Below are 13,603 nucleotides of genomic sequence, written 5' to 3' on the forward strand. Positions count from 1 at the left end.
AGAAATTTATAACAAATATCACAAAAGCTAATCTATATAAAACTCGGCTCCTCAAAGGTCTGCACCCTAATCAGCTGCCTAGTTGGCCTAATGATACCACTTGACCTGTTTGTGCCAGTCACAGAGTGTATTTTCCCTCCCTTTGAAAACAAATAGGAGGGGAAGTCATTTGAAGTAAAAAAGAGGATACCAGAAAGTGGGTGGGTGGGAAGGAAGGAAGTTAAAACATGGCTTCCTCCTCCCTTCCACCCTGCTGCCATACACCCAGCATGGCTGTTCATCTGCCTTCATTTCTTCCTGCCTTCTTCCCACTTGGATTGTTCTGATCATGTTGAACTTATGAAGGAATGGTGTTTGATATGGTACCACTTTGTTGTTCACATAATCATGTTAAAATACTTAATTGGAAGTGAAAGTGCAAAGTAGCAGAGAGTAGGCTAGCAGCATTGCTATGTAACAGCAGAATTGAAATAGCTTAATTAGCTGACTCAGTCATGCATCATGCCTAAACTCCAGATGACAGGAACTGTGTAGGCATTCAGCATTGCCTCATAAATGGTACTACAATGCGGTGCTTGCCAGTTGTGTCATTTGGCAATTGTTCCGTAATGGTAGCGTGAATATCATGCTTACAACTCCTTTCATGTTTTATATATTTGTGGGCATCATTTTCAACTCCTCCATCCTCTTTTCTTTGTGTAATTGCTACCCCTTTTGCCATAGCCATTTTCTACTGCTGGGTTGTCGATGCCATTAAGAATGTTTGCAGTGGAATATATATTTTGCCCCCAATTTTAAATAGCAGTTGAAGGTCCCCCTCCCTTTTTAACACCTCGATCCACTTTTCACATTACTAGTTCATGTATCTGGGGAATAACTGATGCAAATAACTGAGAATCAGAATAGGCTTCACCTTAGTAGTATCTACTACAGTGGTACCATGGGTTACAGATGCTTCAGGTTACAGACTCCGCTAACCCAGAAATAGTACCTTGGGTTAAGAACTTTGCTTCAGGATTAGAACAGAAATCATGTGGTGGCGGCGGGAGGCCCCATTAGCTAAAGTGATACCTCAGGTTAAGAACAGTTTCAGCTTAGGAACGGACCTCCAGAACGAATTTAGTTCTTAACCCGAGGTACCACTGTACTAGTATCTTAGAAAATATTTTAATGTTTCATGTGTTATCTTTTCAAGCAGCTTGTATGTCTGCAGTGGCAGTCCTTTGAGCTTCATGGAGTGCTGCCCCAGAGGCCTCTCAACTTTGAGGGGATCAATCAGTCATCATATTTGTATGCTATCTCTGCAAAGTTAAAACTGTGCTCAAGGTAGCTTACAACATATAAAAAATTAGTAACTACAAACATAACAAAAGTAGTCATAAACAATAAGCAAAACATCAAAAAGTCACAACCATATACATCATAAGATCTGGAGGAAAATCCCATCGGCCCCCACGACTGGTCAATGAAAGCACCAGCTGGCCATGTGGACAGGAAACACTTTCCCCAACTCTCCTGCCAGGCTGCAACCGCCACTGCTGTCAAAAATGGCAGGTGATCTTTATGGCAGATCTTCCTTGCCACCAAAAAGTACAGAATCAAATTTGTTTTGAGATGAACTGAGATGCTTTGAAAAGGAATTAAATCTTATTTTACTTAGAAACCCATAAACAGGCAGATTTGGTAGAACTGTTCTCATCTGGACACTTTGTTTCAGAAAGGATACATTCCACTTTGAGAGTGACCTCCTCTTTTCTTCACCAATGTTTTTATCACTTGCCAAACTGAAATAAAACTTACCTAAATAATTAAGATAAGCACTAAAGGGCTCTGTATGGTCATATCAACAAAACTCTCAAAAATAGAACTGCAATATAATCTCTCTAGATTAAACAGTCTACAATGGTAATCATGTTTGCATTTAAACATTTTATTCTGAAAGGATTACAACACTGGGCTCATTTTCCCCCCTCCCTTTCCCCAGACAAGAAGGCGACACACTGACTCAAACAAAATGTATTTGTTCTCTAAAAATTTAACTTGCACAAATTTTATAAACAAACTGTATAGGTGTATGAAGTTTTGGCTGATTTAATCAGTAACTTATGTCTTTGGATTTATATAAGCTTGTTTACTCAAGATGCCTGCATTGGAAATGTTTATACTAAAAATACCTCCTATTTTACAGCATTTGAATTAAAATCTATATCATTGTAACATTATTGCTGTGGACTGGTGGGCATGACATAGTACACCATGGAACTCTTCCTTCCTCTTCTTCATGCATGCAGAATTACCTCTCACCATGAGAGAGGGATGTGCCCAACAGCATGCACAGGGCGTGGATTGAATCTTGCACCATGTCATCCCTTACCCCTCTGCCAAATCATATATCCCCATAACAAAAAAGAAGAGACTAGATATCAATGCTACTAGTAACTGTGTGCTCATTACTCATATTTAAGTGCATTTTTTAAATTGCCTTGATCTTTTTCTACTGTATCTTCAAAAGTATTTTAGCAGCTTTGTGGACCCAGTGGTATAAAAGCAGGGTAAAATTAATAATAATGATAGTAACAATTTCTTACATGACATTCACCAATCTCCAAACATAATGCTCTTTGGTCTTTCATTCTGCCATTACAGTAGAATGGTTGTAACGCATCTGTGAGCATCTCCCTTGTATGGATATTGTCAGTGTTCATCATAATTCTGCAAAATGAAGCAGTATAATTTGTTATTTATAGAAGAGGAGCCTACTTGTATCAAAAAGTACACTTTAAAAAAAGTATAACCCACCCTTTATTCAAATATCTCAGGATGGGGAACAATAAAATAATTTAAAGTAACAACCTGCAACAAAAAAAGAGCAGATAAAATTCACATTACAGATTGCCATAAAACTGCAAAATAGATTCTAACTGAACATCAACAGCCTCCCAAGGCTTAATGATTTGCCATGTTTAAGCTAGTGTCTAAGTACTAAAAGATTAGGCACCAGTCAAATTTCAGAAGTGATGGAGTTCCGCATTTGGGACACTGGCACATTCTCATGTCACTGCATAGGTTATACCTCCTGGCAGCATACGTTAAGAAAAGCTTCCCTACCAGAGCTTATCACTTGGGCAGCACTATGTAAGGAAATATTGTTCTTCAAGTATTAAAGTTCCAAGTTATTCAGGACTTTATAACTCATCACCAGTACCTTGAATTCTGAATGGAAATGTAAGCTGCAGCTTACAAGTTAATCTTAAAGGGCAGTCCTACGTACAGTGTACTACAGCAATCCAGTCAGGAGGTTATCAGGACATGGATTACTGTGGCCAATTGGTCTCTGTTCAGGAGTGGCCATACCTGGCCAAAAGCACTCTGTGCCACCAGGGACACTTGAGCCTCCATTGACTCAAGTGTCAATGGATCAACTTGGATCAAGTAGTGCCCCCAGACCAAGAACCTTCTTCTTTACAGGGAGTGCAAGCCCATAAATGGCAGGTAGAGTATATAATTCCTAGACTCTAGAGCAGTCTTTCTCAACCTGTGGGTCCCCAGAGGTTGTTGCACTTCAACTCCCATCAGAGCTCAAGGATGATGTGCGTTGTAGTCCAACAACATCTGGGGACCCACAGGTTGAGAACCGCTGCTCTAGAGCCACTGAACCAGTTGTGCCATTTATACTATTTTTAAATAAAATGTAGACCACATTTCCAAAATATGGAGAAAGAAAGCATGAAGAGTCACTTCAGCTGGAAATACATTTTCAGTTATTTGTTCACCTGCCCCCACATCAACATGGCCACAAGTTTAGGTGCATGGCAGGCAAGAGAAGCAGCAGTGTCAATATATATCGGGTGTTAGGACAGTCTATGTTGCGGGTGGAATTAAATGTCTCTTATCTGCAGAGGAGGGTGGTGTTCGTGTTCATATAATCTCTCTTTAAAGAAAAAGGAAAAAAAATGATAGTACATAATTTAAAGTGTAGAAATAAATAAGAATTAGTCATTTTATTTTAGTTTTGCTTTTTGGGTTAGAAATTTGTCAGCTATCATTTACCTTTGTCAAGGCCTGCACACACTGGCTATGAATTTTTGAACAATCCAGGTTCTTTCCCTCCACAGACCTGAATGTCTGTATAGTTCTTTTTAATGCTATTTTTTTAAAGGCTATTTCTAGATTAAGCTATTTTCATAAAAGCAGAGAACCGTGTTCATGGTGTCCTTATAAGCGAACTTATAAGCAGCTCTCTGAAATATATACACTCTCCTGCATACCTGTGCAGTTGAAAGTATACAGGCCTGGCACCACTGTGTTTGCCATACATTTTCTTATCTCATAAAAGCATTCAATCAAAAGTGTTATGTTGCTCTCTAAGTAATTCTTAGGTAATCTTAATAACTTGAAAAATTAGAAGAGAAGCTGTCATGTATCTTGAAACACAAAAATTAACTTTTGAGAGGGGAAAACACAAGACAAACAGCTAAAAAAATGCAGAAGCACTTTAAAAACAGAATATTTTTATACAAGTGCACATCCTGTATTTAGAGGATAGGCTGCTTCTAAAGGCATTTGTCTGCCTTTTGAATATTTGGGAAAGCATATTTTTATCCAATAACTTTAGATTTCTTATTTTGAACACAATTGGTTTTTTTAAAAAAACCTGTGATTAGGGACTCTATCGAATAACTAGTACTTTTCAGCAAGCCACCCTTGAATGCTGGAGATGCTTAAATCCCTTTGACTTCCACAGGATTCATTATTATGGTCAGTGTTGTCTATGCAGTGGGATGGATCTTGTTAATATCACTGAAACGAGCAAAAAGTCTTTTTTCATCTAGAAGAATGGGTTGTGATTAAAGTACACATAATCTCTTCTCCTTCAAGATAGAAAATGAGTGTATCGTATGATGCCTAGGTCCTCTCTCCTCTTCCTCCATCCCAGTTTTTTATGCTGACTGGTACTAGTTATATTCCTCTCCTCTCTTGTGTTTAGCCCATTTCACCTAATACCTGTAGTCTCAGTGAGTTGAGACCATCATTGAAAGTTCTGGATTGATTAACTACTTTGGTCTGCTTTTGCCAGGCATGAGCAATCTGTGACCCTCCAGATGTTGCAGTATATCAGTATAAAATGTGGGCTGAAAATGCCCCTCGGTATTTGGTACCATTTTTTAGAGGTTGGTTTATAGTGGCATATTAAAGTGAGAAATGCTGAAAGGTTTTTTGTGGTGGTTTTGTGAGACTTTTAATTTACTCCCATCTAAATAATTTAACGTTTATGTGTTTGGTTTTGGATTTATTTATTTCTTGAACCAGTGTGACATTCACAAAGAAAGGGAATGGAAAGAAAGAAAAAAGTTATAACCAGGTAACTTTTAAAATACATGCAGTCAAAAATTAGAAAAGGGAAGGAGTAAAACAAAACAAAGGTTTGAAAGAAAGCTAAAAGAGAAACTTGATTGTCTTAGGAAGTTAGTACATTCCAAAATGAATGAATGTTCTTTTCATCTGCTAAAATTCTTTCCTCCAATCTCTACATACACACTGGACCCTGTTCAGTGCAATCAACATCAACGTTTCCTTATTTATATATTCTTTTATTATACTGTAACTAAAATTATGTCTCAGACCTGTAGGGGGGAAATGTGATGAGTCCCAGACACTGCATTTTATCACTGAATGCTTTACAGCAATGAGAAACAAATGAGCATGAATTATATTGTCTCTAATCTTGAGGTGTATACACAGAATCATTTAGAAACAGTGAAGGGTACTGATTTATACAGGATAATGTAATCTGCTGTCAGTATTCTGTCAGGAATAGCCAGTGGAAATGCTAGCTAGGGTGCTTTCCTGGTCACATTTTACCTAAAAAGTATATAGATTCACAGTATAGTCGAGTTGGAAGGGACCCAGAGGGTCATCTAGTCCAACCTACTGCTAAGCGTGAATCTCAACTAGCTCAACACAACTGGTGGCCATCTAACCTCTGCTTAAAAACTTCCAAGGAAGGAGAATCCAGCACCTCTCATGGGAGTCTGTTCTGTTGAGCAACTCTTCCTGTCAGCAAGTTCTTCCTGACGTTTAATCGGAATCGACTTTATTTTAATATGAAGGTATTGCTTTGGTCCTCACACCCACATCAGCAGAAAGCAAGCTTGCTCCATCCTCTGTGTAGCAGTCCTTTAAATATTTGAAGATGAAAATCACATCTCCTCTCAGTCTCCTCTTTACCAGGTTAAACATACCCCATTCCCTCAACTGTTCCGCATAAGGCTCAGTTTCCAGACCCTTGGTCATCTTGGCCACCCTCCTCTTGAGCACATTGCAGCTTGTCTATATCCTTCTTAACTTGTGGTTATCTGAACTTGGACACAGTACTCTAGGTGTGGTCTGACAGAGGTGGAACAGAGTGGGACTATTCTAGGTTAATGCAACCTAGAATAGCATTAGTCTTTTTTTGCTGCTGCATCACACTGTTGACTCATGTTCAGTTTGTTGTCTACGAAGACCCCTAGATTCTTTTTACATGTAGTACTGGCAATCCAGGTGTCCCTAATCTGATATTTGTTCAACTAATTATTCCTGCCAAAATGTAGAAGCTTACATTTGTCCCCATTGAAATTCATTTTGTTAAGTTTGAGCCCAGTTCTCCAATCTATTAGTGCCACATTAAATCCTGATTCTGTCTTTGGCAGCATTAGCTACCCCTCCCAGTTTGGTATTATCTACAAAATTTGATGAACACCCCCTCAATACCTTCATCCAAATTGTTTCTAAAGATGTTGAACAACAATGGGCCCAGGACAAAATCCTGTGGCATCCAACTTGTCACTTTTCCCCCAAGTTCATGAGGAATCATTAGTGAGCAGTCTTTGGGTTCGGTCAGTCAACTAGCTACAAATCCACCTAGCAGTTACCTCACCCATCCACATTTTACCAGCTGCTCTGGGGAACCTTTCTCAAAAGCATTGCTGAAATCACAATAAACTATGTCCACAGCATTCCCTTGATCCACCAAGCTTGTAACTGGGATTATTTTTCAGCCAGAACTCACCAGATCTGAGTTCCAGCACCTCTCAAGTGGGTGCCATTGCCATTGTAAGAGAACAAGGGATGCATTCATGGTGAATTCCAGCACCTCTTTTTTTAGAAAAATAGCACTACTTCTAGTTCATATCAAAAAAAGAGATGTTATTACTTTTTTTTTTAAGAAACTCATGGTGTGTCTTAGTAATCATAGCATCCTTTTCTAAATGCTCACAGATTGACTGTTTAATTATCTGTACTAGAACCTTTCCTGCTATTGATGTCAAGCTCGCTAGTCAACCGTTACCTGGGTTGTCTTCTTTTCCCCCTTTTTGAAGTTGGGGACAACATTTGCCTCCTTTCAGTCTGCAGGGACGTCACCTGTTCTCCAAGAATTCTCAAAGATTGTAGACAGAGGCTCTGATATTACATCCACAAGCTCCTTTGGGTGCAGCTCATCAGGCCCTGGAGATTTGAATTCATTTAAAGTAGCTAGGGGTTGCCTTACTCCCTCTTTTCCTATCTTGGGCTTCAATTCACTCCTTGCATCGTTTATTCTGTTATCACCCGAACCTGAAACTTACCACTGTATTGAGCAATTCTGCCTTCTCACTGTCACCTAATAGCGTTTTTCTTCTCCCCTTGCTTGTTCTTCTTGCTTTGTGCATAGCCAAAGAAATCTTTTACATTTTTTAAAAACCTCTCTTGCAAGCCTGAGCTCCTTCTGAGCTTTCCCCTGCCTGACCTCCCACAACTGTTAGTTACTCTTCCTTCATTATTTCCCCTTTTTTCCTACACACACACACACACACACACATATACACACACACACACACACACACACACACACACACAATAGAAAGCACAAGGAAAACTAAATGGATGAAAGGAGAAAATTATATACCATTGTAGTTTTCCATAAAACTCCTGCCTTTTCATCTGTCAGCTCAAACCTGCTCAAACCTGCTCTTTCTTTGATCAGATTTTAATAAAAATAAAAATAAGAGTACTGGTGACAGAAAAGACCCTAGTCATATCCCTACACAGTGTTAATCCAATGGAGCAGAGCACATACCTGAAATAATTTTGAGATCAGATTGGGAGTAGGGTGGTCATATGCCCAATTTTATTTGTGCTCCCTTTTTCGTTGATGCTTTTCCTCCCCCCCCCCCTTTTCTTTTTCTTTTTGGTCATGCTTAAATTGAGTAAGAGAATCAACAAGGTCCACTTTTTTAATCTCCTAAATGAGGGTATAAGACAGGGCTATCCAAGCAGTTCCATTCTACAAGCACACCCTGAAATTCAACAAAAAGATGCGGAAAGTTGCAACTATGAACCTGAGCAACTGTAACCAAACTGTAACCAAATGGGAAGAATTTGAAAGAGGGCAATAGCTCTCCACCTGAAAATCTAAAGCAAGTGAGCCTTTCTTTCACAAAGTTCAAACACCACAACCTCCACAGTTATCACACAAACATGGGCAGCCAGTTCTGGCTTAATGTAACCAGCCTAGATGGATGAGGGTCAAGAGTCTACTTTATATTGCCCACCTCTCGGCCACAAATCATCCTGTCTGCTGGAAGTCTGAGCCGCTTTTCTCATTTGCGAACTCAGTGTATTACAAACAAAATTTGTCTTCTTTTAAAAATGTTTTTTGAAGTAAGCACCATGACAAGCTTTTAAATCATTCGATATAGCAATACATCCTGCTAGCATAAATATGAATTTTCATATCTTTGCTATTGTTGAATTATCTTAACTTTCCTTCTTGGTGTCTTTGTTAATCATAATCATCATTTTCTCCTTTTGAAGTTGGGTTGATTGAAATTGCTGTTTGTGTAATGGCTAACTACATTTGTTTTCACACGAAAGGACAGTAATGGATATCTGTGGCAAAACATAGATTACTTCAGGACCAGAAAAGCATAGTTTTATATCTGTTTGAAATCTTTGGCTTTAGAGCATAGAAGATTTAACCCTTGTCAGGTATCTTGAAGGTCACTGGTTGATCTATGGATTAATCAGTTTAAGAGTGAAACCCAACCAGTGACAGGTCTCCTGTGTGTGTGTGTGTGTGTGTGTGTGTGTGTGTTTGGCTGTAACAGACTTGCGATTTTCTATAATGCTTTTAGTCGGACCATGAAACTCTGATGTAAAGCTTATCTCTGATCTTTGACTTTTGCCGTACTCATGGGATCCTATGTGTGTCTTGTAGGGGAACGGGGGCATGAATTTCTTAACATTTGACACCTGGCTCCACCAGGTTCCTTGTCCACAATCTTCGACACAGCACTTTTCAAAAGCATTAATAAACTTTAAGCCGTTAAGCTGTATGACCAGTGGGTCATAAAAAACTATTGTGCTTAGTCTTTTCTTCACTGATGGATTATCATATTGACATGTAATCCTTTTCCACTTTTGTCTCTCTTATTCACAGCTGTTGTGAACTTGGATAACTCTGTGGTTGATTTAGAGACTCTTCAAGCCCTTTATGAGAATGTGAGTAACAAGACAAATATATATCATGAATATATGCTCATTGTATTATTAGCACTTTTTGATTGCCTGAAAACCAAGGCAAAGCCATTATGTTGTGGCTATGGGAGTGTTGCTATAATAGAACAGTTTCCTGGTTCAAATCAAATGGAAAACACCATGCAGAAATTAAAAGGTCTGGGAAATTGTGTAACCCCTCAAAGACAGGACATTACAAATTAGTAGACTAAGACATGTAGTCTAGCATAATAGGAAAGCACAGTGGAAAAATTATGTTCCTACACATCAAAAAGTTAGTCAGAGGACATTTGCCAGATCTATTTGGTGCATTTTTAATAGTCAGCTGCTGGTTTTATTGTGAAATAGCTGTTTTACATTTTAATCATTCTTAGCATGTAATAAAAGCCAGTATTAACACACATTAATATACTGTAAGGTCATGGATTGGCTGGCACTAAATCTTATCTTTCACCTAACATGAGTATATTTAAAATAATTATTTTAAAATCCATTCTCTTTCTGTATTCACTTTTCTCACTTTATTTAATTGCTATAGTCTACATTATTTTCCCTCCATGTATCTACTGATCTGATTTCACTTTAAAGCCATAAAACTGTCTTTCATAAATGATATTATTTCTACCTAAATTTAAGGAAAACCCAAGGAGCATCCAAGCTGAAATGGACAGCTAAAGTACAGTACACCAATATATGCTCCCCCCACACACACACCTCAAGTGGTTTGGAAGAGCAACTTAAACATATTTTTAAATGGATCCCCTACCCCAATGCCTAAACTAAGTCCATAGCTCAGACTTCAGCCCCCCAATTATGTCAGCTTATAGTCCAAACTTGCTTTCAGGAGAGGAAGGAGAAGAGCATGCTCTTTTGCCAAAAGTGTTTTCGACCTTCCTGTAGGATCCGTCTTTCCAATTCATTGTTCCTAACAAAATAAATTCTTTCCAGGGCCACTAATGGAATTCCAGGAGCCCTGATTCCATCTCTCTGCAAGCTTACAACAATACATATTGTCTTTAAAAGTACAGTCCCTGTTAAAAATTAGTTGCTGAGCATGTCTGTCTATTAGTTACTAAATGTGAATGAAAGCATGTGTAAAAAAGGATATATTCTAATGCTTTCAAGAAGCTGATAGGTTCCATTAGGTTTCCTGTTGTGGCCATTACCGAAAAGGTTTTTTATGTGCATATGCATCCTGGATGTTGATATGGGTAGAGGGAGCCCTCTTGGTTGTTCCACCATTCTTAGAAGCTCAGAGCTAGGTGGGAGTGGTGCCCCAGGAGAGGACATTCTCTGTGGCAGCCCCTAAGCTGTGGAACTCCCCATAGAGGTCCATCTGACATCTTCATTATACACCTTTGAGCCAATGCTGAAGGCATACAACTTTATCCTGTTTTTTGTTTTGTTTTTACATCCATTATGTATATTTTAGTTCAACTTTACTTTTGTGATTGTTTTTAACATTGAGTTTTAATAGCTGTAACCCACCCTGGGGACCATAGGGTGAATGGCAGGTTGTTGTTGTTGTTTCTTGTGACCTAGTGTGGGTTTAAGATAGCTCATCTGATAATATCAAAGGATCACAAGGTAACTAATGGGAGGGATGATAGGCACTCACTGTAAAATGGCTTAATAGCTCATCACTAGCACCCTTAATTGTCCCTAACAGCAAGAAAGAAATGCATGTAGGGTAGAAACATAATATAAATACCTGACCTGCTATTTATGCTTTTTAGCCTTGCTATGATGGTGACACTAGCTCTTAATCAGGGAAGTAGCAATGAAGCTGTTGAAAGGACCTGTTCAGGCTACTATGGCGAAAATATTCATAGAGGCTTGTACTGCTTTGTCTATTAAACATAAAAGAAAGAACAAGCTGGAGTGAAAAGAATCTTATTGGCGAGTCTCTTAATCTTAAACTTTTTCAAATCTTTAGTGGGGGGGGGGGAGGAAACACCACTGCTTTGCCCTTGTCCTTGGGGTACACTGCCTTGAGAGCCTAGGGAAATGTTGACATCTTCCCTGGATTTATGAGTTGCTACTGCTCTTGCTGTATGGAGGAGAAGACAAGAGGAGCTTGCCAAGGAAGCTACTGCTGTGGATATCACTGCTGGAAAAGTGGGCCTAACTGGAACTCTGATCTGCAGCTGGCGCTATCTCACCTACATTTTCTGCTAAAAATATAGTGTCTCAAATAATTCTTCCCTTAGTTTAACTCCTCCACAAGGAGGGAGTTTTCTCTTTCACCCCCAGCTTTCCATCCGGAACAAGGAGGATTCTTTTTCTGCTGAAGCCTGAAAAGAATTGCCCAGGTTTTACTGCTCCATATTTCCAAATCTTTTATTAACTTGCACAACCTTTCCTGTTACTTTTCATACACTACGTTCATTAATTGTCACATCTGAACATTCATTTTACTGTACAGTTAAAACACTGCGGTACTAGTTCTCAGACGTTTTATTTGATCTCTGAAACATATGGGAGCATTTGTTTTATGCTCTTTCTTCAAAATGTAATCACTTTTTTCTGATTACATATGTTTGGCATGGCGCTTTTCCTTCGAGATGTGAAAGAAGTTTGGGCAGCCTCCAAGTCTAAACACACCCTAATTTCAAAAGCCGCAATCCTGAGGGCTTAATTCCTGTTTACTAAGGAATTAAAGACTTGTTAAACTGCATAGTTACTGAATACATCTTAGACATTTTCTATTTTCCAGTGAAAAACCCAGATAGCTCATTTAGGCTTATTGTTCTGTGTTATTGGGGATAGTTACTGGCATAATAATACCATGGGTATTATTCCTCTTCCTCTTCCTCTTCCTCTTGTGCTTCTTCTTCTCCTCATCCTCCTCCAGTCTCTGGGTATTTGCTGAATGGTTACTGAAGAAGTTGTTACAGTAACATTTAATTAAAGAGGCTCTAGTTAACCTAGATGGGACGCAGGTGGCGCTGTGGGTTAAAGCCTCAGCGCCTAGGACTTGCCGATCGAAAGGTCGGCGGTTCGAATCCCTGCGGCGGGATGCGCTCCCACTGCTCGGTCCCAGCGCCTGCCAACCTAGCAGTTCGAAAGCACCTCCGGGTGCAAGTAGATAAATAGGGACCGCTTACCAGCGGGAAGGTAAACGGCGTTTCCGTGTGCGGCTCTGGCTCGCCAGATGCAGCTTTGTCACGCTGGCCACGTGACCCGGAAGTGTCTCCGGACAGCGCTGGCCCCTGGCCTCTTGAGTGAGATGGGCGCACAACCCCAGAGTCTGTCAAGACTGGCCCGTACGGGCAGGGGTACCTTTACCTTTTAGTTAACCTAGAGAAGAGCAGATTAAGAAGCTACATGATTGTGGATACCTGAAGGACCCATGAGCTGCTGCATCACACTGATGACTCATGTCAAGCTTGTTCCTTTTCACATGTACTTCTGTCAAGCCGGGTGTGCCTCATCTTATGTTTGTGCCACCGGTTATACCTGCCTAAGTGTGGAACCCTGATTGACCCTTGATTATTGAAATACAAATGAAATAAGTCAAAGGTACTGTTCTAAGAATGTATTAGAAAGGAAACAAAGGATAAGCTAATAATGCTAGGTATATTCACCATCAGAAGGAAAATACACATCGGAAAAAAATTTTAGGGAGTCCAATTATGTGGGGTTTTTTTGTTTTTTAATCTATGTTAATAAATAGAGAAGACAACAAGAGATACAGTGGTAAGAACTTAATTCATTCTGGAGGTCCGTTCTTAACCTGAAACAGTTCTTAACCTGAAACACCACTTTAGCTAATGGGGCCTCCCGCTGCTGCCACCATGCAGTTTCTGTTCTCACCCTGAAGCAAAGTTCTTAACCTGAGGTACTATTTCTGGGTTAGCGGAGTCCGTAACCTGAAGCGTATGTAACCTGAAGCGTCTGTAACCCGAGGTACCACTGTAGTAGAGATATAAATTAAGTTTATTGTTTGTTAACAAATGGAGTATAGACTTGTACTGTACATGGTTGTTGTTTAGTTTATAAGATTTCCAAATCCTAATTCTATTTTATGTAGTATTAGCTACCCGTCCCAATTTGGTGCCTGCAA

At 39.4% G+C, this 13,603-nt stretch overlaps 1 protein-coding gene across 1 annotated transcript in view; it reads left to right on the plus strand.

The window, feature by feature from the left end:
* FMN2 (formin 2) overlaps window positions 1–13,603 on the plus strand; it is a 162,720-nt gene that overhangs the window by 92,568 nt on the left and 56,549 nt on the right. Inside the window, exon 9 of the mRNA XM_083732050.1 lies at window positions 9,461–9,522. Coding sequence (XP_083588176.1) covers window positions 9,461–9,522 — 62 coding nt within the window. The remainder of the gene's footprint in view (window positions 1–9,460; window positions 9,523–13,603) is intronic.

This window comes from Podarcis gaigeae, assembly GCF_964106915.1.
Source record: "Podarcis gaigeae genome assembly, chromosome: 3".
NCBI classification, from domain to species: domain Eukaryota; kingdom Metazoa; phylum Chordata; class Lepidosauria; order Squamata; family Lacertidae; genus Podarcis; species Podarcis gaigeae.